Raw genomic sequence first — 27,187 nt, 5'->3', positions numbered from 1 at the left:
ATTTGTGGAGAGCAGTTGTTGTCAAAGCTTTGAAGATGGTGCTGTGGCAAAGGCAGCCGGGAAGAATTTTGACCCTGACCAGATCTGTTTGCAACATCTTAAACGCAGTGCAGGAATGAGATACCTTGCATATATAGCTGCCGGCGGAGGCGGAGGCAGTCAATCGTTCTGCACATGAAGTCAGACGCATTGCTGCTGCTACCCGAGACAAACCACCCCCTACTTCTGCTTTTGCCAAGGATCTCCTATTTCGCCGTATGAAGAAATTACTCGCTCTAGCCAAATTGGTTGCTCCCATACAAGCGAGTTCCTTCACAACGAATCCTGTGCCTTAGATTAGTACAACTATTATACACGACCCATGAGAATGAGAATGGAGGCTTTCAAGTAAGATGGGGCTCCCACGTGCTTAGACCTTTAAATATTGATATTATGTCACGAGTGAGGCGAGTGGATTGTGAGTGTGGTGATCCATGCATATGTTATTTTCTATGCACAAAGTACAAACGAAGCACTCGCATGTTGAGATGCTGTAGCATTGACCCCCATTCGCTGCAAATCAATTTTGGTAATGTTTCCAAATGACTTTTCCCCCTGCAAAGAAACCTTCACCGCAACTCCCTCAATCTTGTCCAGTCCTTTCCACCTCTACAGCAACTTCGTCGGGTATGGTACTGGCAGGCTGAATTCCATCGTCAGCTGCAGCTTGACCCTCAATAACAGTGTCCAATGACGGCTCAAATTCCACGAAAGAGAGCTTCTTCAGGACTCTAGGCGGAATACTGAGGTTAATCGGCATATTTCTGGTGTATTGTTGATACATCTCCAGGAGATTCTTGCTACTACCATTGACTCGGTATATCTTATCTACGTTCTTGAAATCTGACAAATTTCCCTCCCATTGCGAATCCATGGCCTTCCTACTATTTACTAGCATTGCCTCCTCCGCGCATTCGAAAGTAAGCCAGAAAAACCATAGATTGGCTCCAAGAAAGTCCTCGTCATCATCGAATTGACAGACAAATCTCTTCAAGATTTTGCGCCAAGGAAACACAAAGCTGAAGGTGAGACCACAACTGACAGGACCTCCCATGTTCGAAATTCTGTTGCATGTTCTGCCCTTACAGGCATCACAAGACAAATATGCCCAGTCTCGTGAACAATCAAAGTAGATGTAAGCAGGTTGAGATGGGAGCTTCTCAAAAGGAAGCGTGTACCACTCGAGAGCTACATGTCGAGATTCAAAGTTGACGTGAAGAAGGCTAGGGACCTTTGCACTGCATCGCGGAGTACCGAATGTATACCCATCATGTTCGAAGGTGTCTCTGTCGATCTTGATCACTCGAGGCTCGGGCCGAGCCTCCTCCCAAATCTTGAGGCGGATTTCGGAAGGTAAGTCCGGGAAGAGGTGGAACACGCGACCTTGATCCTTATTGGAAGAGGTCACCATGGTTGAAATCGAAGAGATTGAAGATGCTGGAATTGTAGAAGGCTCAGGAACTTGGAGATTATGGAGATCGTCTGTCAATAAATCGACACTGAGGTCGGAAGCGCAACTGTAATTTCTTAGCAAAGCGCAGGATGTATGCACCAAGGGGGTTTACATCATTGCTGTATTGGAAGCATTGTCAAGACTTGCGCTAGGTGCTGCGCTATCTTGCGACTTGACAGACATTTCCAAGAGCTCACGACGTTGAGATTTTGTTCGTAGAACTATTTGCCCTTGTATTGATGAACGAGTAGGGTTGGTTGAGAATCTTGGGGTTGCGATGATGTAAATTAGCTTAATGTGGGGTGGTCGATGTGGACATGGAAGACTTGTTGCTGGAGAAGCGCAAGTGCATATACACTTAAAAATCAGAGCTTAGTGCGCTTTCCAAAAAAGAAATTCTATAAATAACATTATTAAATTTTTAAAAAATATAAAGAAATATTATAATGAAACAAATTTAAAATTAAAAAAAGTCTTTAAAGGTATGGTTGAGGAGGGAGAGAGGAGATAGATCGATTGTGTGGAGACGGTTGTTTGGTTTGAAGATGGAGGTGCGGAGCTTTGCGAAGCTATTAAACCTAAATTCCACGACGGGGATGGCGAGGTTGATGAGTTTGTCTCTGGAGGACGAGTTGGCGGGTTTGGAGGTGATAAGGACAATTTCAATGTAACGGGAGGTCAAGATGAGAGTGCAGAAAGATTAGATATCGTATCTGAATTAAACATGGGTTTTGGAGAGGGAAAACCTCAGATTCATGTCACGGGTGATGGACAGGATGAGAAGGAGAAAGAAAGGGAGAAGGGGAGAGGGGAGAGGAGGAGTGGGAGTAATCCGGGGAAGGTTTTGAAGGTGGAGAATATGATTTAGGGGTTTTTTGATGTGGATTTAGGGGAGTTGTGCGAGCCCGGAGGGGGGTTGGACGAGCATTAAGAAGGCGGAGTAGGGGCGCTCCAGAGAAAGATGGGATGGAGGTAGATACAGCACACCACATCACACCACATCACATCACATGAAAGGAAAGGACAGAACATAACATATCTTCGAGGACTTGCCAGGGACTGGCTTTGGCGAGTCGGGATGGGTTAGGTGGGTGCATATATGGGCATGCATCGGATGGGTCATGGACAGGTATGGATGGGGCGTTTAAGTTTCTTGATAGATCCCTTTTTTTTCTTTTTTTTTTGAGGGGGAAGGGGAAGGGGGTTGGTTTCGTGTAGATATTTATGTGATTGTGTGTTTAGGTAGATATGCATGATTGTTATCTATGAATGGACTCGGATGAATGCTGAGAGTTTTGTTTCTGTTCTTGGGTTTTACGGGGGTTTTTGTGAGGGTTGTGGGGTTATGGAGTATGGAATGGTCTCGTGGTATAAGCCTCAGTTCAAGACGACTATCATACAAAGTACCTAAGTACCGATTACACCAACATGCAAGCCTTCGGCAATAATCAGGCTCCACCATCACAACACCTCCCGACAAACACAAAAATTAAATCACTTTCACCAACACCAAAAAATGTCAACCCCATCTCCAACCCCTCCAAACCTAAATCCGAACAAAAAAGAATATTTCATCCCGGCACAAGGAATAGACCGAGCAGTCACAGTAGATATCTCCCGTTGCCTAGGTGAAAACGCAATGGTTCGTCCGGGGATGTATAAGGTACCACTCCTCTCCCCTCCCTCATCGAGACAGCCTGAGCTTTTTATTAATAAATTACAACTTGAATAGGATCCAGAAACCCAAAAATCCCGTCCAGGATATTTTATTATTTCATTTGATCCTCGTAGGAGTATTACTGATGTACGCTCGCCTCTTTCCCTCTTTCTCTCCCCACATCAACTTTCCTCCCCCCTCTCCTCTCCCCCCCCTCTCCTTTTCTCTTACATGTATGCTTGTTATTGATTATTAATTGCCAGTGCGGAAATAGGAAATGATACAAAATCTAAAAGCGGATTCCATTACATGGGAACAACAACGAAGAGAACGATTCCTAGCTGCGCAGAGGAATGGACATGATGTGGAGGGTGTGTGGAATCCGACGTTGATGAATGCTATAGAGAGTATGAAGGAGAGGTGGATGAAGTATGAGGGGAAGTGATGTGATGGGGTGGGGATTGGGGATTGGGGTTTTTGGTAGTGGATTAGTGGCATAGGGATCAGTTCTAGATTGGAATCTCAGAGTACAGCACGTGATATTGGGAGGTGAAATTGGTATGAATTTTGGATTTTAGAATGATATAGCCTAAGGAGAGGTTTTAAAAGTTTTTTTCTCTCCGGCTAAAATAATAAAGGGAGAATATTGTGGAAATAAAAGAGAACAATTTAGAGATGTCCAAGGTGTCGTCACGTGTAAAACACGTGCTCAGTATTTTCAACTAAAAATAAAGATCGAAAAACTCGTATTTATTTCTTTTATTTGTTCGTTCAAAGAATAATACTGCTTGAGAAAGCTTCAATGCTTTTGTTGGAGGCCATTAACTTTTTGATTCCCGATATTGTGATAATTAGTGGCCTCCGTCCTTTATTTTGGAGGCCACCAATATTGTTTCGCAGTTTTGGAAATCTGGATGGCCTCCATAGCCAGAGGAACATGGAGTAAATATTGATATAATGACTTCAAAGGACGGTTCTGAAGAATGAGCTTGTCATAAATCCAACAGAACAGTGTTTTCTATTCTCTCTTTGACAATCATTCAACAGTCATGTCTCCACGACACTCTCACAAATCCCGAAGGTACAGATTTTTCTTCTTAATGAATCCATTCCCGTCGGTATCCGAGAGCTAATCTTTCTGACAGCAATCCAATGGACAACAGATCCCCAGCAGCAAGTTCAAAATTGGATACGAAACAATCTCCTTCAGCAACACCCACTCGAGTTGAGACTTCAACGTCAAACTCTCGCACTGAATCAGCTTACGGAGAGAACTCTCATGCTTGGACGACCTCTTCGAACAACTCAAAGCCAGTCCACACAGCATCTCTTCGCCTTCATTCAATCGAACATCCCTATCCTCAGCACGAAAACGTTCCTCAATATGCCGAGCAAGTCATCTTCGGTGTATCTAGCCTTGGCATCTATATTCCACCATACTTGGAGCGAACTTTGGTAGATCAACATGGAACTGAGTATCTGTACTCGAGAATTGAAGAGAATGTCGAGCTTCAGTACTGGAATTTCAGTTTGTCAGGAGAACAAGCTCATTGGGAAGAAAGGGACGATGGGTTGTCTGGAGACTTGGTGGGAATTGGGGCGCAGTTTGATAGTCAGACTTCAAGTGCCTATGTGAGTTCTTCGAGGCCATAGGCTCCGAATTGAGATATTTGGTTTCAATATCATGGAGAGGGTGCAGTAGATGGGGATGTAGAAGGGAACAATTGGTCGGGGCAGAATGAAAATTCTGGCCTTGGGGTTTTTGGAGAATCAAACGACAAGCTTGGTTAGCATTAAAAATAACAATAAATCCACTTTCGTGCAATGGCAGACAGGAACTTTTGCTTCGCAGCGTTTCGTACTCAAATTTTCTCAAGGTACCTAGATACTCAAGACCTAAAATGGAATCCACCGTATTCATTCGGTCGCTAAGCACCATCGCTTGATGCCCCCAGATGACGACTTGTTTTTGCGTCTGGTGAAGGGAAACATTAGTCTTTGTCTCAAGAATTCTACTGTTGGAAAGAATTGAAGGAATGGTGACGGAGAAGAGATTTGTACTCCACAAGAGAAAAAAGTGACCGTTTTTGACATGCGGGAACACCAAAATCCAATGCACTGAAATATTTATTTCTCGACACTCAATCAACACTTTAAATGATAACTTGTCTTCGGGAATTCTAGGCAAATACCTGAAAGACCTTCAAGAATTTTTCTGTTTAAAATTCCTCAAATCTTTGTTGGGATTTCTTTACATTAGCTAGGAATTGCGCACTTAGTCGAAACGGCCACTTTTTTCTCCTGTGGAGGGAGAAGCCGGGTTAGTGTGAAAATAATCTTATTATGTAAGCTCGCTTATGCCCAACTTGTGGAATTTCCACAGCCTGTAGAAAAGCTGTTTTAGTCCACAGGCTGTGGACAGCCTTGAAATTCAGCAGGTCACACCGCTAAGGTACTCATCACTGTCTCAGTTGGTGGCCTCCGCCACCCACTACCTCAATTGCTCACCGAGATAGCCTCAAACCAGTACCAATTCCAACTTGCGGGATCATTCACCAATTGCACTGTTTGAAGAGAAATGGCTCGGTCTCTGTCGCCTCATTCCTGCATGCACACCTCAGGCGTGGCGGAGGCCACCCAACTTGGAGGCCACCAGCATTTCGGGATCCAGTCCAGTTGTTGGAGGCCACCCACGTTCAGCCTTGTTTTCGAGCTGAATATATGTGGTCTGGCTTCCGCCTTCTTTTGTCCTCATCAATCAATTTCGAATTCGCCACAAGTACATCGACAAACCGATTGAAGCTTCAGATTTGCAACCTCCACCGCCCCGCAGGCTCACATTGTGTGCCAGCGGGGATAAGTTTACAACAGACTTATCCCACCACAAAGGTCCCTTCCAGATCCTCAGCTGTTCCTCCTAATCATCCGACGATTCTCGCGCGGAGACAACTTGTCTTCGCGCATCTGCAATCTCGGGCGAGTTCAATGACCATAGTTTAGAAAACTTTCTACAACACGATCTCACTTCTCATGCTTGCTCTGCAGACTTAGAAGCCACAAACAACGACTTTCACGTCACATTTTCAGCATCGTGGTACGAGGATTTAGAGACGCTCTTTCCTCTACCAATCGGTTACGAATACGAAAACATTAGTTACCTTGATAGTACCACCATCCTGGGTGGACTTTCAACCATTCCTTCCTTGGCAACCCCCTCTCAACTCTTCCACAACCTTGATCTCCCCCAATCTGTCCCATCAAACTCTCTGAAATCGCAGTGTCCCAATTCTCAACCAAGAACTTCGCTTCAGCTACCAGACCTCCCACCACCACATTTCGGCTATTCTTCTCAAGAGCCCGGTCTTCTACCAAATACCCCTGTGCAGGCATCCTCTTTCGAGCTGCATAGTTCCGATTCCGGTGGTTATCACAAAGTCGAAGATTCCCAGAGCCTGAAGCATCATGAGTTCATTCATGAGGATCTAGTTTCCACGAAAGACACGATCACTATACAGCAACGCAGTATTCCAAATCTCCCTCAAGACCAACAACCGCAACAGGAAGTCAGCACCACAGAATTTTCAACTTCTCAATCATCTGGGGATTCTCTTGTGCTGTCACCCGACTCTAGCTCATCGTCTCAAACTCCGCCCCAGCAGGTCCCAAGACGTGGCCGACGCAAACACGATCGACAATTGATTTGTACCACCTGCTCTAAAGTATTTCCACGCCGTTGCGACTTGAAGTAAGTCCAATCCACTATGAACTTCAGGATCGTCACTAACATGGCTTTAAGTAAACACTACAAGACTCACGATCGCCCTTTCAAGTGCGACATCGCTGGTTGTACCCGTACGAAGGGATTTACGCTGCAAAAAGATCTCCGTCGCCATATCGATACTATCCACCGCAAGAGTACTTTCACTTGTCACTTGCCAGGTTGCAGAGAAACGTTTTCTAGATCAGACAACTGTCAACGGCACTTTGAGGAACAGCATTCAACGCCGGGGCTTCTGCTCGGCAATTGTGTTCGGCGTCAATCCCAAGCCCAGCAATAGCATCATATGCAGACCAGAATTCTTGCACACTTTCCCATCACAAAGTAAGAAGTCTAAATAGATCGATGAACAAGAGTCGATAATGTCTCTTCAACCCAAGGATAAGATTTGTCGTATGTATTCCTGGATCTTATCAGATGACCTGCTGACGTTTGTCTCTTAGTCCTGAGTCTTGACGGAGGTGGTCCAAGGTCTTTAGACATGGTGACGCTTGAGCTTATGCTGCGAAATATTACAGTTGAACCTCAAACTCCGTTTGAATCACTAAAAGAAATCTTTCCCGTCGAAGAATTTAGACCCAGGTTCACTGGCATCAAATACCCCTACAACAACTCATCTGCCAAAGTTGGGCCGGACTATATACTCCCGACCAATACCTTCCACGCCAAGGAAGAACTCCAATCTAACATATTCTATTCGCTCTTTGACACACTACAATGGCGATGGATTGAAAATGAAACGAACCTCAGTCCTGGGGAGCCCGAGACAATTTGGAATTCTAAGGCGTCCCATCTATCAGCAGCACGAACCTGGGCATCATTAATTGGTATTGGTGGGTATTCTCAGCTACAATCAGTTAATTCATGTATAAGTAAGTCTACAGACAAGAATCAAGATCATCGTTGTTCTTGACCCCAGTGGCTGTCACGGAGAGAAGATATCTGACCGTCTATGTACCCGCGCTGACTTGAGCATCATCAGATGATATAGACACTGTGAATAGATTCCTCAAGGGACGGTACGAAGAATGGGGAAATCTCGAGACTCCATATTTTCCCACCAAGATTGACAAGTTGTTTGATCGAGATCATGTTTGGGCTGTGACTCAAACCATGGTTTCCCTCGAAACGCTCGCTTTGTGCGCCATGCATGTTTTGCAGGCCTACAAAGTGTATCCCGACTTTTGGGGACGATTAGCTTACGAAGTGTATCCTAAGTTCTGGGGTCGGTCATTTGATTATTATCCATCGGCTGGCGACGGGCCTACGGTCGGCCACCTTCTCTTTCACCATTTTCAGGTCCTTGAATTTCATTTGAATGTAGTCTGATTGAGCGCGTCTTTGTTGTCAGGTCTTCGTCAAAGCGGGGTTTTTTTATCCTCAGGTGTGCCTGCTGTACTCGACGGCACCCAAAGGTTTTTCCCCTGTTCAGTTTCGAGAAGATTAAGGATATATTGAAGTTTATTTCCTTTTGTTAGCCATACAAGCTACATGTGAGACCTTTCACACGGATATGTTATGTGGCTTCAGACTGCTGCTATATATTGACAGCTCCTCTGCACTCTGATTTCACATCATTGTACTCCATCAGATAGTTCATTATATTCACGCTGCCGCCCCACTGAAACTAGCACCATTTCAAACTTTGTTGCACATCGACACAAGAGGTATGATTTGCTCCTTCCTTTCCAATACTCTCAATAAGTGCAGCTCAACCTCTACCTATATATTTCAATACTAAGCCGCTCCATCTGACGTACACACATACTCTGAAGCTTGAGACAGCTACTTTGTTGCACGTCGATATCAAAGTGCCACTGGCTCCTTCCTTTCCAGTATTCCAACTAAAGCTCAAGAGTCTCCACCGATGTAGTCCAGTACTTAGTTCCTCAATTTAGCGTACACGCTTGATCCGAAGACCCTTGAGGTTTCCGTTTAATGGCTCACTCTAGATATCGGTGGATCTGCCCCATTGAGTACACCTGGTAGATGAGCACATCTGGTAATACTGCTCAACACAAGCGAGAGCAGTCGTGGTTGATCTGAATGTGTTGTATAGGGGTTCGCGTCCGAATTTCAGCAGTCCTTCTCTCCACGATGCGAAGTATGGCGCAGTATCCCAATCGACTGAGTAATGGAACAAGACCATAAAAACATCGCCATCGTCTCGTTTCAGCCCCGGATGGAAATTCTCGTATATTCCACCAGCATCTGTCTTATCAAGTAAAGGATACACAACCTTATCATAAACCATGCCGAAGTCCAGCTTAAAAGGTCCACGACCCACATCGATGAGAAACTCTGTAGAATAATACCTTGTTTGCCCGATCGTCGCCCAGGTCTCAGTCTTGTTGATCTGCGAATCGGGATATTCCACCCAGAAGACAGTAGGGTTGCAGCAACACACTTGAATCCCATTCCAGGTCCAGCCCCGGAATCATCTTGATGTGCCAAAACGCCCACAGTTCCGGGCGGCCATTGTCGTGAATGAAGAACTCGAAACGGCCGTCAGCGGTGGAAATATGAAAGCTGATTAGTGTGCGGCTATCTTGGCCTGGAAGATTTCTAAAACGACCTAGATAGATGCCCAAAACGGTGATTTCCACATCCAGAAACAGACCCCATCTCGTTATAGTTCCTGATATATCGAAAGCGCTATGGTGATAGTTGAAGCGCATGAGTTGCGATGGGGGATGTTCAACATGCTCCACGACCGGTTGACTGACGGTGTATCGCCCTAGATCGTGCTCGTCTCGGTCGATACTTGCCGCTACTTTACTTCAGGAACGGCTCAGTCAGACAGGGAAGGAGGCTTACCAGTGTAGTGGAACAATTTTAGTGCTCGAGGCAGACTGTGTGATGTCAAGTGTCGCAGAACCCTTGAATCTGCTGATATATATATTGGAACTCGCTTTGGACTTCAAACGTTCGCCTTCTCTTCTTTACGCTACGCCTATTAATGAACCCGATCAAAAGAACTCAAATAGTCTTATGAAAGGAACTGTAGCTGACTGAGAAGACTTTCAATGTCAATGGATTCATTATCTTTAGTATCAATTCCAAATGAACTCTTCTTGACACTTCTCGAGGGCTAGTTGTCAACCCACTTATTTCGGCGCATACTCTAACACAACGCTCTTAGGTTCCACGTACTTCCCCAAAGGCTTATAAACCACATTTTTGTAACCCATTGCTGCAGGTCCGCCTATCTCCAGACCCTTCGGTGTGTCGCTCCATCTCGGACTGCACGTAATTCCAAGAACCGTCACCATGACACCGTACCTGTACTCGGGCACACCTAACGCCTTTCCACTCTGTGTATCAAGAACCGCAATCAAATCTGGAACCATCGCAATGTATTTCTCAGATCCATCGTCTCTCACATGCTTGGCGTATATGTTCTCGTTCTTGAATGGTATTTTGAGTACTCCACCAACAGCAACAGTTTTCATGACACCATCTGATGACTCTTGTTCCTCGTCTGCAATCTGCTGAATTGTTATTTCGCCATACGAATGTCCCTTCCACAATCGTCGTTCAACACCAATGATCTTGCCTCGAAATAAGACTTTCGCAGACTCAGGTCCTCCAACCTCATCGATGATTTGTTCCGAAATCGTGCTCGTGGTGTTGTGAGCTTTGGCTCGAGCTATACATCGTCCAATTCTCCATGCAAGACTCATGGTATTGAGGACTGAGTACTTGATGACTTTCTCTTTCGTGGTAGGTCTTGCTGCCATGCCTACTCGACTTCCCATCTCTGTGCAAGAAGCTCGAAGTGCACGATCCACGATCTCGTCATTGGTGGTCTTTGTCATGAGGATGCTTTTGCCATCGCCCGACGCGATAGCACACGGAACGAGTTCACCTGATGTGTATACACAGAGTGTTGTTTGCCAGTAAGTCGGATACGCTCGGCCCATCCAGTCTGCATCGACTGTTGGACGATCAAAGACTTTGCTTGAGCCGACTAACAGAGGTTGCAAGCCATTCGCACCTCCAATTTCGAGACTCATTGCTACATCGAAGGAATCGTGTTTGTAGTATTCCATCAGCTCTCTCATTGCCTCTTCTGTTTCATTGGCGGAAAGTCTTTCATTGGACACCGCCGGTGATCCCATGTGGCCACCCCAATATATCACATCGTCTTCTTTCATTGCACTAGAATCGATGATTCTGATCGTGTGACCAGCTCTCAGGATATCACGGAGCTTGATGTATTCTGAGAAAGGAGAGCCTCCGCCAGCGCATCCTAGAACATAACACCCTTCAGACATCCATTCCACATCTGTCTCCGAGACAAACCATTCCGGATGCCGAGTTTTTGTGTTGATGACAACATTTGGTCGATAAGTATCGACATCGACATTGGGACGTGGATCTATCATGGGAGCTTGTGCTTGCTTCGCACTCTCTTCTGCGTATACCTCCTCGTCTTGGGCATCGAACTCGCTAAGAGCTGCTTCACTATTGAATGACTCTGGAGAAAACTCCCCAACGGCTCTGGCAATCACTCTGACTTGATTTGCCACGTACTGAAGTGGCATCGCATCGACTTCCGCAAGCACAACAGTCTCAGGTTTCGCTCCAGCTGCGATAGCTCGCTCGGCGGCCATTTTCTTTGCCTTTTCGGTGATTTGTGCAATCGTCTGCTCTGCCGTGCTTTGAATCATGTCCACAGTTCCGCCAATTTTGGAGATCGCTGCCCCAACAGCGTTCGCAACTGAATGGAATGGTGGCTGAATAACTTCTGAGACTCCAGATATTTTGGTGGGGCAGATAACGGAGCCGCCTCCGACGAGAAGAACGGGAAGTGGTTCGGGAGAGGTCTTCATTTGATCGATTACTCGTTCTAGAAGTGCTTTCATTCGATCCTGTGCTTGGGTGATGGTAGACTGGGAGAGCTTTTTGACTAACTCTCGATCTCCGATATTCTCTCCAGCCGCAACAGCAATGTCAGTAGCTGTCAAAACATCTCCTCTAAACACTTTCGCCTTCGTGGTCAGATAATGGCCGACCGAATCAGGCCCGACGGTGACACCGGCATCACTTTCTCGCACAATGGAGCCACCTCCGAGACCTATTGATTCAACGTGTGGCATCGAGAAATTTATTTTGACGCCTGCAACTTCCACATATGCTGATGCTTGGCGAGGAAATCCTGATGGTAGTAACACACCAACATCCTATCTCATTAGCTAAGTGCAGACTTTCTCACGAGCTGGCAACATACAGTAGTCGTTCCTCCTACATCGACAACGATTGTCGATGTTTTCTTCCCACTTTGAGAAAAGTCCGAGAGTCCAAGGTATGCTGCTCCTCTCATCGAGTTCGTTGGTCCAGAAGAGAAGGTCCTGATCGGCAAGCTTGCAGCTGAGGGTGCGTCGATCAACGTCCCATCATTTTGCGTGAGGTACAGAGCACAGTGAAGGTCCAATCGTTTCATTGCAGCTCGAAAGCCTTTGATCGTCTTTCGAGCAAATTTTAGGATTGACGCATTCAATATTGAAGCATTTTCTCGCTCTAGAAAGCCGATGTTCGAGACTTCAGATGAGCAAACTACGTTGACATTTGGAAGTTCTCGCCGAATGATCTTTCGCACATTGTGTTCTTGTTTAAAGTGCTCATCGATAGGTGAGAAGACACCAGAGATGACAACGGCGTCTATGCCACGGTTTCTGATCTCGTGACATTGCTGAACGATCTCTTCTTCAACAATGGGAGCCTCTTCAGATCCATCGATATGTAGTCCTGTGAGTATCAGCAAATCACTCTCCGAGTTCGTGGGGTTTTATACCTCCAGAAACGAAACAATAGTATCCATTCATGATCTGCTTCAAAGGAGGAGGGAAATCTGAGAAGGGAGGGATCTCTTTCGTGAAGCTTTTTGAAAGCCGCATGATAGCAACTTTTGACAAACGCCGGGAGTCATTTTCAACGATCGCGTTGACGAAGTGAGTGGTTCCAATAGTCAGACATGCAATGCTACCCCGATCGATTTTGGATTCTTCGAGAACCGTCTTCACGGCGGTCTCAATACCATCTGTGACATTGGGACTGGTTGTTGGAGTTTTGTGTTGAGCTAAGACACCTCGACTTGGTGAAGTAGCTTGCGAGGGATCTAATACGACAGCATCTCTAAGTGAGGTTAGGGTATCGGACTTCTGGGACCGAAAATTCTACTCGCGTGTTCGTTCCTCCAACATCAACTCCAATTCTAAGATGTCTTTGGATACTCCCCATGGTGTGATAGAAGAAGATGACTGATTTTACGAAACGCCCACGTATATTGAAGGTGGACTTCAGAAGTAGATGACTGAAAGATATGAAGATGAATGTCCTGAAAGTTCAGGATTGCTTTCATGCTTGCGTCGTGTTAGGATTGCCCAAAGGTTGCCAGCGTTATCTGGCTTCGTGGGTCCCAAGGTAGTATGCATAAGCTTCAGCGTGGGCCAGTAGTGTGATGTGCAGGGAGATGTCGAAGAGTGGGAGGACATTGTCATACCCTCGCTTCCTTCACCCAATCAAGCTTAGCCGGCAGCATAAACTCCCCAACGACCTCTCTCGACCTCAAGAACAACTTCCAAGTGGGAGATCGGGCAATTCTGAGATCGGCCAATGTGAACTGCGGGCGATCGGCCCTCAATGTTGCCATTTCTTGCCTTCTACGCTGAAGTCTTGCCAAATTTGTTATCTAAAGTTTGGTGGTATCGCTGCGGCCAAGTTATCACGGCTCAAGGGTGGGGCCAGTTGCCACCATGAACGCTCTGATATGGGATACGAACTCTCCATCCGGAGTTTTCTCTTGTACCTTATATCATGTGCTGATTCCTTTATGTTGTTCTGATTGTCCCACCTGTCACAAGGTCTTGAAAACAAGAGCCTGTCTTCCCCTCAACCCACCAACACTCTGTACAACATGAAGACCTCATCCATCCTCACCTACCTCCAAGTCCCCACAACCGAGCGAACAAGTTCCTCACCATGGATAAACGACGACATCAGACCCATGCCGCCCTCGCGCCGACAATGGGGAAAACTAGCTTTCATCTCCTTCTGGGCCATCAACCAAATCTGCCTCTCGAACTGGCAAGTCGGTAGCTCGCTCATCGCCGTTGGTCTCTCGGTTTGGCAAGCCATGATAGCCACCATAATCGGGAAACTCATCATCTCGGCCGTCGCTATCTCGAACGGATACGTTGGAGCGCAATGGCATATCGGTTTCCCGGTGTATGCACGAGTTATCTGGGGGATGTATGGATCGTACTTGGCGCTCGTTCAACGTATTCTGTTAGGTCTTGTTTGGTTCTCTGTTCAAAGCTGGACGGGAGGGCTATGCATTACAGCTGTGCTGGGAGCAATGTTCCCCTCGTTTCATCACATGAAGAATCACTTCCCAGAAAGTGCGAACATGACTACGACTGAGTTTATCGGATGGGTCGTTTACAACTTAATCACGATCCCGATGCTGTACATGCCGCCGGACAAGACGAAGAAGCTGTTCATTACCATGAATATTATTTCGCTTGTGACGCTTGTTTCTATCATGATTTGGGCGTTGAGTGCTGCTCATGGAGCTGGACCTCTTTTGTCAGCTCCTGCAACAGCATCCTCTGGTTCTGATCTCGGTTGGGCAATTGTGAAAGGGGTTACGACGGTCATTGGATCCATTGCTGTTGGTCTAAGTACATTTTCCCTTCTCCTAAGTCGAACATACACAAACTGACAATATCCAAGCCAATCAACCAGATTACTCCCGTTTCGCCCGTCATCCCGGAGACCAAGTATTCGGGCAATGGTTTTCTATCCTCTCATTTGGAACTGTCCTCCCTCTCTTCGGCTGCCTCACCTCCTCCGCAACCCAACAGCTCTATGGAGAAGCAATTTGGAACCCACCAAACATCGTCCTTCAATGGCTTACCGATTCCTATTCCTCCGGAACTAGAGCTGCATCATTCTTTGCCGGAGTCGGGTTGGTGGTTTGTCAGCTCGCCATCAACACTATCGACAACTCTTTCTCCACTGGCATGGATCTTTCGGGATTATTCCCCAAATATATCAACATTCGGCGAGGAGCATATATCGGGCTTGTCATATCAATCGCCATGTGCCCCTGGGAACTTCTCAACTCCGCTGGGACATTCATCAACGTCATGTCCGCTTATTCGGTTTTTCTGGGACCCATGTGTGGCATTCAAATCTGCCATTATTGGCTGATTTGCAATCGTCGCATCAAGCTTTCGGATCTTTATGATCCACACAAGGGCGGAGTGTATTACTATACCAAGGGTCTGAATTACAGAAGTTTTGTAGCTTGGATTGTGGGATGGGCGACACAGATGCCAGGGTTTATCAATGCTGTGAACCCGAAGATCAGCGTCGAGAAGCCTTTGCAAGAGCTGTATTACCTTGCGTTTCCGTTGGGTTTTGTGATAAGTTTCCTTGTGTACTGGCTATTGAACAAGGCAGATCCCCCAAGAGGCTTGGATGAGATGGACGAGGTCGACTACTTCGGAACATTTACGCCAGCTGAGGCGGAGAAGATGGGATTGAGAGAAGCGAGTGATATTGAGGGAGTGGAAGTTCGGCAAGGAGGCAAAGAGGTTGATCCGGATCTAAAAGCATTTGATTGAAGCTAAGCATCTAGCCATAACTGATTACAATAGAATATTAGAAGCAAGCAGTAACCACCGAAACATACACCCGTGAAATGAATTCTCTGAATAGCCATGACAGTCAGCAATAGTCCGGGACGCACCAGACTTCCAGATCTGTAGTGCTATTCTCTTCATTGAAGCTGGTAGCAAGAGAGAAGATTGCCAGCGCCGCAGAACTCCAATGTATTTCCAGGGCAGCGGAAAGAACACTCGCTGTCGATTGTAGCGTTAGAGCCAGCATTGAACCTGTTGCCACAATAACCTGTGAACTTACATGAGCATATTGACAACCCTCTTGGGGATGGGGAGACTCACACTCGCGTCCGTATTCCACGCCAAAGTAGCTATACGGATAGCAGAACTCTTCACACATCTCCAAGGTCATCGAATCACTGGCAGTTGTATTGGCGCTTAGTGCTCTAACACCAGTTGCCTCGGTCTGGCACCCGTAGTAAGTGTAGGGGGAGATGGTGGGCTTGATGGCTGCGGCAGTAGCTGTTGGCGAGACGGTGGTCGTGGTAATTGTAGCGATGGCATTGTTCAGATCATAGACGCCGAGTCTATTTGGGCCCCCGCAGTATTCGGAGAGATTGCCGCTACAGAGCATATCACCTTTTCAATTCAGCATGAATTCCACTAGACAATACGAAGACCACAAAATCGAGGTATTCTGTAAAGCACACTTCAAGAGTGACTCGACTCGCTGGGGCGTTCTTGAATAAAGGGAGAAAGATGACTTACATCCACTTAAACCTTCTGGAGCTGGTACTCCACCATTTGAGAAAGTATCTCCACACCCTAGGATATGTAAGTCGAGGAATCAAGTAGAATCAAGACTGAACCCTACAGCATTGCTGAGAATACTCGACACCTGCGAGAACATAACCGGCAGCTTGGCATGCAGTGGTACAGAGAGCTACTGTCAAAGATGCGGGACCGCCAGGAGTGGTCACTTGGTTAGGAAGAGTGCGTCCTGTTACTCCCTCACTATGACTCTATTAGCTTTCAGAAAAGTATGGAGTTTGGAGATGCTAACGTGTAACATCCTACCAATGACCATGGACCAGGTCCTGGATTGGTAGAAGGCGGAGAATCTCCGCTCCAGAACAAGGACAGTCGATTAATGCCACCACATGGCTCAGATGAAGAACCCGCACAGGGCATATTGCAGTCGGTTGTTGAATTGACTTGAGTAGCAGAGGAAGCAATAGTGGGACCACAGACTGAAAGCAATCAGGATCAGTAATGGACACACAAAATGGGACAACAACCTACAGCATTGAGAAGTATATTCAGTGCCAGCGTAAATGTATTGATTGTCATTACAGTAGTTGACACATAATTCATCGGTCATAGAAGAGTTAGAGAAGCTAGCACCGCTCAAGGTGCGTCCAGGGATATCACTATCGTGATTAATCAGCATCAGTATTTCAGAGCAATGAGATACCTTACACCCAGCATCCTTGATAAGACCACGTGCCAGGAAGAGCTGATGCTGGAGTGAGGCTCTTGCCAGCACTGCAGAGGGAAAGCTGTAGAGAAGTGTCAGTGTGGTAGACTTCTGTTGTCGTGAAGCGGCCTTACAAGGGAGAGCACGAGGATTGCTCGGACAGACTGCTGAAGGTATTTCGAAGCCATTGCGTGAAGTGTTGTAATTCAGTTCAATGGACGAGGACAAGCTCGAGGGCAGAATATATCTTGAAACGAAGAATCCTCGGTCTGCAATGCTTCCTCGAAACGAAAGAGTTGGCGTTTTGAGAAGCTGAAGTTCTGCAATACTGTCGTGGGACAGTGTGAGACAAGAAGAAAAGACGGTGTGAAGGCGAGAAGGACAGTGGCGCGGGAATCGGAGTCACAACAATGCTCAAATCCAAAGTGGAAGTCGCCATGCCTACACAAGGAAGCAACAGCCCTCTTCACTGAATGAAATACACACGTGACCGTGAACACGAAACAGCCACGATGACAAACTGGAGGTCGTGGCTGGACCACAATTCTCATCTTCACCGGATACGCAGAGTTGTGCCACTTTGGATGGTTACTCCAGAATCATATCCGTTGAATTGTTCAACTCCAGCCTGCAGGTACCAGAAAACTTCCTCAACGGCACGAAACACAACTTTAAATTCGAAGCACAGCAGGAAAACTATAGGATGTAACAGTCGATTTCCTGTAGTTGCTCAACACGCTAGGAACTAGGGGTCCTCAGATGAATACTCACACAAGAAGGATTCCATTACGTGGACCATGGCACCGAGTAATGAAAAGGATATACTACCTGCGCAAGCCAATGCCACCACACCCGATGGGGATAATTTTCGATATAACATTGTCCGCAGGTAGAACGGGAAGGACGTGCCGCAAAGGCTGGCACTAAGGAAAGAAATGTGGAAGCTGCGGAGAAATTCACACTCGAGTATTGAAAACCAATGACAATCAATAAGAGAATCTGCAGTAGTATTCAATCATACTTTTGGTGTATCTTACAAATCGTAGGGAGCCTAATCCCGCATTCTATTCGCCGCGAAACGCTTCATAACAATTTCTCGGACTTTGTATCGTGCCAAAGCGCCATCGATACCAAGATCCTGTTCCTCCTGTGCACTGAGAGGTTTTGGTACATCCACGTAGGTCAAGATCAGCGTCTTCTTGACCTGGGTGATAACCCTGTTGATACAACTCATCCAAGCCCACGTCCGTTGCTGCTTTTCTTTTGAGTATTTCTCCAAGAAGGGGTCGCTGGTCCAATATGGGTCACTGTAAGAAGGGAGGATAACTACACCGAATTCAGCATGTGAAAATACTGGACCTCGATTGTAGAGCATATAGTCCACGGAGAACTTGATCCCAGACCGTACGACCCAACCTAATGAGCGATAATGGTGGTATACCACATAATTCATCATGAAGGGATCATCGGGTGATAGAGATGGATTTGTTTGAGGAGGGAAATATGATGTTTTTCGAAAAAGGTAAAACAAATCTCGATTTGAGATCGGAGCGTTTGTTTCAGTGTTCAAGATCGAAATGGCACCCAAAGCATATGACAGGAAAAAAGCTTCCTCGAGCATTAGCTGTAAGTGCTCCTGGGTTTTTATCACCAAGGGTTCTTCCTCAACAGAACTGGACCCAATGGCTGCCCGTTCAGGACTGGGAGGCTCTGACTGGAGAAATGTGGTTTTCTCAACTGTTGGGGAGAAACGAACACTCTTCTGACGTTTCATCTTGGGTGTTGACGGTCCCCCGTTAGACAATACAGACCCATTTGGTGGTGTTCCATTCGTCTCTGTCGTTTCTTCCGAGTGTATAGATTCATCAACGGTATCATCGTTTGTTTCTGAGCCTCCTACAATCTCAAGATCATCCGTCTTGGCATGACTATTGATTCCAAAAGCATTACTTGTCAATAACCCGTTGCCATTCATCTTCGCATCTGGAAGAGGTTTGAGGTTCATTGGTAGCAGTGTTGGGTGGTGGTTTGTTGGCGTAGCAAAATGCTTCGAATTTTCTCTCAGGTTGATGTCCGATTGCAGCGAATTGGGTAGGGCAAGCAGCTCCAATGGTCCAATGGGCGGCGTGTGAAAACGGTCGATGGAATGTGAAGCAGACTCTTCTGCCAGACAATCAACATCGAAGTTATGCCCCTCCGTGCAGGTGTCTAGTTCGGCGAGAGCATTAGGAAGTGCAAGAAGTTCCAGAGGCCCAATAGGGGCTACGAGTTCCACTTTGGTCGGTACCGAAAGTTGTTGTGCAGCGGACTCGGCTCGTTCAGCATTCCCTTCGATTCCTGCATCAATTGGAGTTGGTACCGCGACATCGTCATGGCTCAATGCCTCCACATGCACCTCGGCGTGTTTGGCTTCTTCCAATAACGTCTGGTCAATAGCTTCTCTTTCCTTCCTGGCTCTCTCCCACTTCGTTTGTTGTCGTTCAGCTCTCCTCTTCCTCGTGTTCTCTTCACTAGTGGTCTTTGCCTTGTCACCCCTTCGAGTCTTCTCCCTGTTCAGCCAACTAGGTTCACTTCTGCTTAATGTGCCCTTGCCAAAGAATCCCTGTTCCCACAGGCCTCGGATAGACCGGATATCTGTTACGTGAACAGACCGGGTTTCCGGCGAGAACAGACCTTGGTACAAGATATCGAAGTGCGAACTCGGACGCTTGATCGTATGAGACAACCACACGTAGAGAATGTGGAATAGTGAAAGAGGGTTGTGAGGGACGAAGGTTGGGAGAGGAAAGGTTCGAAGAGGAGCAGGTAGGTTATACAGTTTGTTTAGCTGTTGGAACCGCGAGGGAGGTCGAGGCTTTCCATTTTGGAGAGTTTGAGGCTTGTGGTCTGCTACCACTGGAGCAGTTTGTGTTGTGTCTGCCATGATTCGAAGCCGATATTATCGTGGAGTCATGTCGAGATTCTGAGAAAGTTCAATTAGTACAAAGTTTCCCAGATACCAAACAACAATCAAAGAATTACAATCTGCATTGCTCAGATACCGTTGTAGTCTTCTCAGAGAGAATTGAGCTATCATTGAGCACGACATAAAGTCAGAGTCATAACTCTAAGCATCGAATGTGTCATCACTGCAAGCAGTCCCCAAGTCCTCATAGATTCGAATTGAATAGGAGTGATGACTTACAGCTTCATATTTTCTCTCCGGAAAGAAGGAGAAGAGTTTGCGTGAGGAAAACCATGCGAGGTGGGATGTAGGTGGTTTTGCCTTTTCACTCGAAGAAAGAAAATTATTTGGGCGGATTCTCCCGACGATCACGTGCCGGCTTCGGATCCACCCTCGCAAAAATGTTCGGATTTAGTTTCAGTATGGAAGTGTCGGTATCAAATACTTTTTGGCCGACAAAACTTCCAAGACACTCTTTTGTTTTTCTTTTTCTGCGAATGCAAGGTTCCTCTCCCTTCTCTCCTGAGCCTACTGCGCCAGCAGTGGCGAATTCTCATGATCATGAAATGTCCACTCTAGTCCTTTTGATTGCATCAGCATGCGGTATTTGGTACATCTTTCTCCTCACTGTCCAAGCTATCGGGCTCACTCAATTGTATGTGAAACGCCAATGCTGGGGTAGATCATCCGACTGACGCTCTACAGATTTCGATTCTACTCCTCGAAGCCAAGACCTGGGGTCTCGCCCACACTCAAACTTGAAGATGTGCCGCATATAACAGTAATTCGACCTGTCAAAGGACTCGAACCTCAATTATACGAATGCCTTGCTGCCACGTTTCGACAAACATACCCTCTTCAGAGATTAACAGTATACCTTTGCATAGCATCAGCAAGCGATCCCGCGTTTCCTGTATTGCAACGTCTGCTGGCAGACTTTCCGAAGTTCGATGCTAAGTTACTCGTTGAAGAGGAGGACCCCAATTTGGCTGGTCATGGAGGCCAAACTAATAATCTTGGACCGAATCCCAAGATTCGCAATATGAGTCGGGCATATCGAGAAGCCAAGGGAGAGGTTGTGTGGATTGTCGACTGCAATGTCTGGTTGGGGAAGGGTGTTGCTGGCAGAATGGTTGACAAACTGTACGGCTTTCGACCAGATGGAACCAGAGCTACTCCTTACAAATTCGTTCACCAGCTGCCTCTGGTTGTGGATAATGTAGGAGCGACAGCCAATGAGGAATCGCGGGGACTTCTGCAAAGCGACGACGAAAGTGGGCAGGTTACCTCTACAAGCACCGCTGCATACGATATTACTTCCCCCCCGACGGACGAGCCAAGGCTTCATGAAATATTACGAAGAGGTGGTGGCCGTTTGGAGGAGATGTTTATGTCTACATCACACGCCAAGTTCTACAGTGCCATCAACACGGTGGCCATTGCGCCGTGTATCGTTGGGAAATCGAACATGTTCAGACGCGCTCATCTGGATTATCTTACTTCATCGTCTCCGAAATACTCTCCTGGTATCGACTACTTCTCAGAGAACATCTGTGAAGATCATATGATAGGCGATTTGTTGTTTCGAAGTCTGGTTGAGGAGGAGAAGGCAGGCAAGAAGTTTAAGAGACATGGTCTTGTCTTTGGAGATCTTGCTATTCAGCCAATGGCTGGCATGTCGGTGCAAGAATACATCAACCGTCGAGTAAGATGGCTCCGAGTTCGCAAGTGGACAGTTATCCTCGCCACAATGGTGGAGCCAGGTGTTGAGCCTCTGCTTTGTTCGGCATATGGTGCATTCGCAATGACCACTCTGCCATTCTTCCACAAAAATCTTGGCATTCTGCAGACATGGCTTGCTTTTGCGATTGCTTGGTTGATCTCAGTGACGGCATGGATGAGTGTTGACACTGTTTTGTATGCCAAACTCCATTCAGCAGCAACCATTGAGCTCGATGCAGACACACCTTCTTTTGCACGCCCGCCTGCTGGTCAGCAACGAAGACCATTCTCTGAATGGATCTTGGCATGGCTTGGTCGAGAATTCCTAGCCTTACCCATATGGACTTGGGCCATATATGGGGGAACAACTGTGACTTGGCGAGGGGAAAAATTCCGTGTCAATATTAACATGACAGTCAAAGAGATCAAGGAAAGAGACAAGACGGCAACTCCAGAGACGGAGAGGGCACGTTCACGGAGCAAAGATAGACAGGACTGATACCCGCATTCTAATGACTAATAATCTTCAACTCCAAATATTATATGTTCCTCGCAATTCTTCACGTGTCACATTTGATATACCAACTGCAGCATGGGTCCAAAGCTGGAAAGATGTACAAGATTGAGATGGATGCCACAGCATGCCCATCTTCCTTCCTTCATATATTTGGCGGCTTTTCTGGGTGTCTCAGGTTCTTGGAGCATTACGAGGTCTTCAAAAGTTCGGACTTGCGATCTAAATCAGCACCATGGAATAGCGTGAGGGGAAGGCGTTGTTGTCTGTTATGCAGAGAGGGATAAAAGCACATACAAGGTCAACACGTCCTTGCTTCGTCGACTCTGTTTCTATTAAATGGTTTCGACTACTTAGGGTCCTTTTCATTGGATGCTGTGGAGGTTGAAACTCGGTTGCTGGGATTTTGTTCTCCAATTCACCCCTGAGATCGGATCGTCGCAAATTGTTTTAGTGAGAGTCGAACAATTCTTCCGCGTGTTTGTTCTCGAAACGGAACAAATGCGGGGCATTTGAGCCCCAAATTCTCCGTCGTCATTTTATTTCTTGGAGCTGGTGGAACCTAAGCTCGTTCCAAGAGACATTTCTCACCAAAGTAAATTCGTTAAATGTAAGCTGTCCGCCGGGTTTCTTTTCTTTATCAAGCAAGTCGATTCTTGTGTTTCTTCATTTTAGTCACTCTTTCAAGTCTCCTTCCAGATTTTTCATCATGAAGTTCACGCAGGTCGCACTTCCTGTTCTTTTCTCTACGGCTATTGCAGCACCTACCAAGACCATCAAGGAGAGGTCAACTGAGATTTGTGGACAATATGATTCCTTGGTGACTCGCACATACACAGTTTACCAAGATCTTTGGGGTGAAGACAATGCAAGTTCTGGTTCGCAATGCACGACAATTGATTCGGAAACCGATGGTACTGTTGTTTGGTCGACGAGCTGGACCTGGGCTGGTGGATCTAGTGATGTGAAGAGTTATGCAAATGTTGCTCTTACTACTACTGGTGTTGAGCTTTCTGCCATCTCGTCGATTCCTGGTGTTTGGAAGTGGAGGTATGGCAACTGATTTGCTCAGGGTTGAACAACTATAATGACTAAAACTTAGCTATACAGGAACATCTTTAGTCGCAGATGTCTCTTGGGATATGTTCACTAGCTCAACTGCTACGGGATCCAACGAATTTGAAATCATGGTTTGGCTCGCAGCTCTGGGCGGTGCTGGACCTATCTCTTCCACAGGATCGGCTATTGCGACAATGACTATCAACGATGTTTCTTTTGAGCTGTACTCCGGACCGAACGGAGATACTACAGTCTACAGCTTTGTTGCTGTAGATGAAGCCACTGATTTCTCTGGCGACCTCTTGGATTTCTTCAACTATCTTGTGGACAATGAGGGATTCTCAACGAGTCAATTCATTACTACTTTAGAGGCGGGAACGGAACCGTTCACAGGTATTTGTGTTTCCTTCTGCCCATCTCACAACTATATTAATTATATTTCCTAGGAATTGATGCTGTCTTCTTAGTCTCTGCGTATAGTGTTTTTATCCAGACGGGAACCGACTCCAGCGCATCCAGCGCAGTTGTCGCTACACCAAAATCCACGAGCACAGCAGCTAAGGAAATCGCGACTCCAACAACTTCAGTCATTCAACCAACGCCCACGACTATCGCCGCCGTCACCTCCATTACCTCAGCTTCGGCCTCTTCCAGCACTGGTGGGTCCATCTCAAAATACTACCAATGCGGAGGCACCGGCTGGACAGGGTCTGGCTCTTGTGTGTCTGGAACAACTTGCACTGTTCAGAATGCGTACTATTCGCAATGTCTGTAGATCTGCCCGCTGGTTCTTTCTCCTCACAAAATCTGGAACTAGAAGTGAGAGAACGACAATACTTGGTCTTCCTTCGGCGACACCAACCACTGCGCCATCGGAATTCTACCTTATCCGATGACGATGACGCTTAATCATAAATTTTGGATGATGAGTGGTTCATTGGTGACACCCATCGGGCTCATGCCTGATTACCTTGGGCCGAAATGGTTCATGCATGTATTACTATTATTTTCTGCTGTATAAATTGATGTTCTTCAAAGGCAAATCCTCAACCAATCATCTTCGAGATCACTCGGTTATATGTAATTGGCCCCCAACTCGGTGAGCCCTTTCGCTTTGCCACATGGTTTCGTTATCTTGCTCCGCCTCTTGCAAACCATCAGCCTTGCCACGAATCACCTTATGTCTCGCTCGAGGCATCCAAGATGGCTTTTATGCCCTTTTGCATTATCAGGCAGATATGCAACCACTAATCTTGGTTGAATTGAACCGGTGTCACGGCATGGGATGTCGATTCGATCGAAGCTAGTGCTTGGCTGAGAAAGCTTGATGGCATTGGTACTCGGTATGCAGAAATGCCCTTTTTTTCTACCCTTTGAGACTGGTTTGCAGGTACGAGGCACACTTCAAGGTTTGTGACAAGCCACTTTTCTTTTCTCCTTGCACATGTAACGGCCTACGCAATGTTCGGCACAGTAATGGCATTCCGATGCACGCCTCGGTGAGAAATCCCAACAGTCTTTAATCAGTCCCAAATCCCACTTCGCAACTCAGACCATCTTGCAAACAAATCCTCAAAGCCTCGACGTCAACTACCTCCTTCAATCACACAAAGAAGATTAGTCACAAGCACAGTATCGACGCCAATCCAAAGCAAAATGAGTTCTTGGTCACCATGGGCGTGGGATGGCTCTCAGTCAGTTTACTATCGAGCTCGTAAAGGGCCACAAAGTAAGACCACTTTATTGTCTCTGCGGGTTATCTTGCAATCACTGACTAAGTTCCCAGATAAATGGCAATACGAATTCTCACAACCCATGAACACTACAACATTACGAGACATGGGACCTAAATATGCAACTCTTCCGAAAGACAATGCAGTTCCAATCAAAGCGCCAAGTTATCTGTTGCAGCCGAATACTCCTTCTGGCGGGACTTTGACAGCATTGTGTGCTGATATGTCCGTTTTCGAACCCGAGCCCAGAAAAATGGTCCAGTTTGCGAGAAGACCAAATGTGTCTTATGCACAAACGAAACCTGTTGAGCGTGACATCAGAAGGACTAGTTTGGTTGAGCAGAAAGGTAGTCCTGCAGCGAGGAAAGAGAGAAGGTCGCAAAGGAGAGAGGGCGTGGTAAGGGTGCAAGACTGGAGGGCACATTTGAACGAGTGGTAAATCATACAACTTGTTAGAGCTTTGTTTTTAGATCGGGTGCGAGGAGCTAAGGTGCAGGGGAAAGACTTTTCTAGGGCTATAATGCATCCACAGTCGGTTGGATTAAAAGAAATCTCTAGCTTGGTATCCTCAAATATGGTTAGCTCTTCTGAGTTTGAGTTCTGATTCTGCCATCGCCTGTCTTTTCAAAAACAAGGGAAGCTTTCCTCTGAATTTTGATGATATTCATCTATATCAATTGCTACTTTCATCTGATGTCTTCATGACGCTAGTGCATTTAAAGCCAGTAGCAAACACGAATCTGGGTTGTTCGTGGAAATAACGTATTCTTGATTTTCTTTCGGAAGCTTATATGCAACATTGCAACACTTTGAACTTCATACTTCTCGCATACTTCAACCAAATACTTCAAGACATTGGCTCTTCATCAAGGTGCAAAGTCTCCAACCGATCTCAACGTCAGCAGAACCTCGATCTAACAAGACCACCTTCCTCTCCAACCAGACACATAGTCTCACGGTTGTGCGCAAACATAAAAAATGTCAACATCATCTTCCGATACTTGCGCAACCATAAGTAGCCATATCAACGTCAACAAAGAAGAGCTTAGGTACGTGTCTATGCAAGGGAATTAGGAGGCCTTTGTTGACGGCAAGTAGCTCCATCACCAAATCTTCTGATCTCAACAATGTCACTGGCGTCGACAAGCTACTGCTTGATCTTGCGTCTACCAGCATCACAACTCTTGAGAAGGACCGTGTCTTCCACGTGTTCCCCAATCTTCCCGTTGAGTTAAGACTCAAGATAGTAAGTAAAAAATATTTCTGTTGATGGTCCTCCATGGCAAACCAAATGCTAACTTGTCACAGTGGGAAGCTGCTTGTTTGGAAGCTCGGGTCATCAGATTCATGGGACACCCAAATCCAGATGATACCCCATATGAAATTCGCCCTCCTACGGTTTATTCGAAGGCCAAAGTCCCAGCCATACTTCATGTCAATAATGAATCTCGCCAAGTTGCATTGGTCTCGTATACGCTCTGGTCTCCAATGGGATGCAAAAATAATGATCCCATTTATTTCAACCACTCCTTGGACTTTATGTACATCGCATGCAGGTGCTCGACTTGGGGCGGCCCTAGACTTGCTTATCATGATCGCACTTTTGGATGCGGGGATTGGGTTGATGGGACGGCCAACAGAATTGTGTATGAACTGCAACCAAATTTCTATGGCCCAGCGGAAAACTATTATCTCGGAGGAATCTCTGATGTGATGCTTTGCCTTTCAACCTATTTCCCCAAAGCTGAAGAGAAACTGTTCGTTGGCGTCAAAGAGGGTCTCGGTGGCCGGTTCGAAGCAATGCTATCTAGCTTCAAGAATCGGGACAGATTGCGGAGCATGGAGGCTGGAGTTGACTTAGTTTACGTTTATCGGCGAGCAGACGAGTACTACTACCAGGGAAGTCAAACACCAAACCACATCCCGAATGTAATTACAGCCGTCGCCTATGAAGATCCCCAAATTGGATAGGACGCAGCCTGGACCTCGCCAAGGAATAACCAGCTGTGAGGAATTGCGGAGACTAGCGGAGAGAAGGGAGACTGATCACTAGAATATGAGGGTATTGACAGGACATCCTGAATCACAAAGGTTTGAGGATTTACCCTTTCTATCGAGGAGTGGAAACCGGCGACAGAGACTCTATGGGAATTTGCTTGTTATGAGGTTGGCAGGCGATAG

The 27,187-nt window shown here is 46.5% G+C and overlaps 13 protein-coding genes across 13 annotated transcripts; 8 read left to right on the top strand and 5 right to left on the bottom strand.

Moving 5' to 3' along the window:
• Positions 1 to 622: 622 nt before the first annotated feature.
• LY89DRAFT_718399 (uncharacterized protein) lies at positions 623 to 1,450 on the bottom strand (the record flags this gene model as incomplete). The annotated part of the gene is made up of 1 exon (XM_018218412.1): positions 623 to 1,450. The coding sequence occupies one exon, from the start codon at positions 1,448 to 1,450 to the stop codon at positions 623 to 625; it is 828 nt and encodes a 275-aa protein (XP_018072131.1).
• A 1,525-nt stretch (positions 1,451 to 2,975) lies between these two features.
• Positions 2,976 to 3,598, top strand: LY89DRAFT_684716 (uncharacterized protein). The gene is made up of 3 exons (XM_018214934.1): positions 2,976 to 3,155; positions 3,225 to 3,296; positions 3,422 to 3,598. Exons 1-3 carry the CDS (start codon positions 3,009 to 3,011, stop codon positions 3,428 to 3,430), a joined length of 228 nt encoding a protein of 75 aa, XP_018072130.1. The 5' UTR covers positions 2,976 to 3,008; the 3' UTR covers positions 3,431 to 3,598.
• A 600-nt stretch (positions 3,599 to 4,198) lies between these two features.
• LY89DRAFT_669063 (uncharacterized protein) lies at positions 4,199 to 4,802 on the top strand (the record flags this gene model as incomplete). Its single annotated transcript, XM_018213064.1, has 2 exons — positions 4,199 to 4,230; positions 4,295 to 4,802. 2 exons carry the CDS (start codon positions 4,199 to 4,201, stop codon positions 4,800 to 4,802), a joined length of 540 nt encoding a protein of 179 aa, XP_018072129.1.
• A 2,364-nt stretch (positions 4,803 to 7,166) lies between these two features.
• Positions 7,167 to 8,566, top strand: LY89DRAFT_61245 (uncharacterized protein). Its single transcript, XM_018210621.1, has 3 exons — positions 7,167 to 7,320; positions 7,371 to 7,799; positions 7,910 to 8,566. Exons 1-3 carry the CDS (start codon positions 7,290 to 7,292, stop codon positions 8,254 to 8,256), a joined length of 807 nt encoding a protein of 268 aa, XP_018072128.1. The 5' UTR covers positions 7,167 to 7,289; the 3' UTR covers positions 8,257 to 8,566.
• A 1,468-nt stretch (positions 8,567 to 10,034) lies between these two features.
• On the bottom strand, positions 10,035 to 13,170 carry LY89DRAFT_697043 (putative Hydantoinase/oxoprolinase; the record flags this gene model as incomplete). Its single annotated transcript, XM_018216874.1, has 4 exons — positions 10,035 to 12,113; positions 12,161 to 12,678; positions 12,725 to 13,065; positions 13,115 to 13,170. 4 exons carry the CDS (start codon positions 13,168 to 13,170, stop codon positions 10,035 to 10,037), a joined length of 2,994 nt encoding a protein of 997 aa, XP_018072127.1.
• A 350-nt stretch (positions 13,171 to 13,520) lies between these two features.
• LY89DRAFT_707171 (NCS1 nucleoside transporter family) lies at positions 13,521 to 15,620 on the top strand. The gene is made up of 2 exons (XM_018217582.1): positions 13,521 to 14,612; positions 14,665 to 15,620. Exons 1-2 carry the CDS (start codon positions 13,847 to 13,849, stop codon positions 15,558 to 15,560), a joined length of 1,662 nt encoding a protein of 553 aa, XP_018072126.1. The 5' UTR covers positions 13,521 to 13,846; the 3' UTR covers positions 15,561 to 15,620.
• On the bottom strand, positions 15,399 to 17,364 carry LY89DRAFT_61167 (WSC-domain protein). Its single transcript, XM_018210591.1, has 8 exons — positions 17,169 to 17,364; positions 17,037 to 17,116; positions 16,860 to 16,987; positions 16,621 to 16,807; positions 16,432 to 16,571; positions 16,326 to 16,382; positions 15,900 to 16,196; positions 15,399 to 15,846 (listed from the first exon to the last, which is right to left on the bottom strand). The coding sequence occupies exons 1-8, from the start codon at positions 17,220 to 17,222 to the stop codon at positions 15,716 to 15,718; spliced, it is 1,074 nt and encodes a 357-aa protein (XP_018072125.1). The 5' UTR covers positions 17,223 to 17,364; the 3' UTR covers positions 15,399 to 15,715.
• On the bottom strand, positions 17,125 to 17,689 carry LY89DRAFT_61154 (uncharacterized protein). The gene has a single exon (XM_018210586.1). It carries the CDS (start codon positions 17,583 to 17,585, stop codon positions 17,241 to 17,243), a length of 345 nt encoding a protein of 114 aa, XP_018072124.1. The 5' UTR covers positions 17,586 to 17,689; the 3' UTR covers positions 17,125 to 17,240.
• A 318-nt stretch (positions 17,690 to 18,007) lies between these two features.
• LY89DRAFT_61093 (uncharacterized protein) lies at positions 18,008 to 20,366 on the bottom strand. The gene is made up of 2 exons (XM_018210565.1): positions 20,219 to 20,366; positions 18,008 to 19,996 (listed from the first exon to the last, which is right to left on the bottom strand). The coding sequence occupies exon 2, from the start codon at positions 19,955 to 19,957 to the stop codon at positions 18,086 to 18,088; it is 1,872 nt and encodes a 623-aa protein (XP_018072123.1). The 5' UTR covers positions 19,958 to 19,996; positions 20,219 to 20,366; the 3' UTR covers positions 18,008 to 18,085.
• A 178-nt stretch (positions 20,367 to 20,544) lies between these two features.
• On the top strand, positions 20,545 to 22,199 carry LY89DRAFT_584574 (uncharacterized protein; the record flags this gene model as incomplete). Its single annotated transcript, XM_018209274.1, has 2 exons — positions 20,545 to 20,633; positions 20,684 to 22,199. 2 exons carry the CDS (start codon positions 20,545 to 20,547, stop codon positions 22,197 to 22,199), a joined length of 1,605 nt encoding a protein of 534 aa, XP_018072122.1.
• A 724-nt stretch (positions 22,200 to 22,923) lies between these two features.
• On the top strand, positions 22,924 to 23,719 carry LY89DRAFT_584224 (concanavalin A-like lectin/glucanase; the record flags this gene model as incomplete). Its single annotated transcript, XM_018209256.1, has 2 exons — positions 22,924 to 23,264; positions 23,317 to 23,719. The coding sequence occupies 2 exons, from the start codon at positions 22,924 to 22,926 to the stop codon at positions 23,717 to 23,719; spliced, it is 744 nt and encodes a 247-aa protein (XP_018072121.1).
• A 1,210-nt stretch (positions 23,720 to 24,929) lies between these two features.
• LY89DRAFT_733591 (uncharacterized protein) lies at positions 24,930 to 25,445 on the top strand (the record flags this gene model as incomplete). The annotated part of the gene is made up of 2 exons (XM_018219820.1): positions 24,930 to 25,002; positions 25,060 to 25,445. The coding sequence occupies 2 exons, from the start codon at positions 24,930 to 24,932 to the stop codon at positions 25,443 to 25,445; spliced, it is 459 nt and encodes a 152-aa protein (XP_018072120.1).
• Positions 25,446 to 25,984: 539 nt separating this feature from the next.
• LY89DRAFT_781900 (uncharacterized protein) lies at positions 25,985 to 27,125 on the top strand (the record flags this gene model as incomplete). Its single annotated transcript, XM_018222527.1, has 3 exons — positions 25,985 to 26,055; positions 26,105 to 26,252; positions 26,315 to 27,125. 3 exons carry the CDS (start codon positions 25,985 to 25,987, stop codon positions 26,975 to 26,977), a joined length of 882 nt encoding a protein of 293 aa, XP_018072119.1. The 3' UTR covers positions 26,978 to 27,125.
• Positions 27,126 to 27,187: the final 62 nt, after the last annotated feature.

This window comes from Mollisia scopiformis (assembly GCF_001500285.1).
Source record: "Mollisia scopiformis unplaced genomic scaffold LY89scaffold_11, whole genome shotgun sequence".
NCBI classification, from domain to species: Eukaryota; Fungi; Ascomycota; class Leotiomycetes; order Helotiales; family Mollisiaceae; genus Mollisia; species Mollisia scopiformis.
The sequence above is the reverse complement of the archived record's forward strand: the minus strand, read 5'-3'. Positions and strand labels throughout refer to the sequence as shown.

Excerpts from the sequence above, each read along its gene's own strand:
- LY89DRAFT_684716 (XM_018214934.1), top strand. The coding sequence starts at position 3,009 with ATGTCAACCCCATCTCCAACCCCTCCAAACCTAAATCCGAACAAAAAA. Across the intron at positions 3,156-3,224 it reads TTCGTCCGGGGATGTATAAG|GATCCAGAAACCCAAAAATC; the intron begins GTACCACTCCTC and ends CAACTTGAATAG.
- LY89DRAFT_61245 (XM_018210621.1), top strand. The coding sequence starts at position 7,290 with ATGTCTCTTCAACCCAAGGATAAGATTTGTC. Across the intron at positions 7,321-7,370 it reads ACCCAAGGATAAGATTTGTC|TCCTGAGTCTTGACGGAGGT; the intron begins GTATGTATTCCT and ends TTTGTCTCTTAG. Across the intron at positions 7,800-7,909 it reads ATCAGTTAATTCATGTATAA|ATGATATAGACACTGTGAAT; the intron begins GTAAGTCTACAG and ends GAGCATCATCAG.
- LY89DRAFT_61093 (XM_018210565.1), bottom strand. The coding sequence starts at position 19,957 with ATGGCAGACACAACACAAACTGCTCCAGTGGTAGCAGACCACAAGCCT.
- LY89DRAFT_61154 (XM_018210586.1), bottom strand. The coding sequence starts at position 17,585 with ATGAGAATTGTGGTCCAGCCACGACCTCCAGTTTGTCATCGTGGCTGT.
- LY89DRAFT_61167 (XM_018210591.1), bottom strand. The coding sequence starts at position 17,222 with ATGGCTTCGAAATACCTTCAGCAGTCTGTCCGAGCAATCCTCGTGCTC. Across the intron at positions 16,572-16,620 it reads TCATTGGTAGGATGTTACAC|TGAGGGAGTAACAGGACGCA; the intron begins GTTAGCATCTCC and ends ATAGAGTCATAG. Across the intron at positions 15,847-15,899 it reads CGTGGAATACGGACGCGAGT|GTTATTGTGGCAACAGGTTC; the intron begins GTGAGTCTCCCC and ends GTAAGTTCACAG.
- LY89DRAFT_707171 (XM_018217582.1), top strand. The coding sequence starts at position 13,847 with ATGAAGACCTCATCCATCCTCACCTACCTCCAAGTCCCCACAACCGAG. Across the intron at positions 14,613-14,664 it reads ATCCATTGCTGTTGGTCTAA|CCAATCAACCAGATTACTCC; the intron begins GTACATTTTCCC and ends ACAATATCCAAG.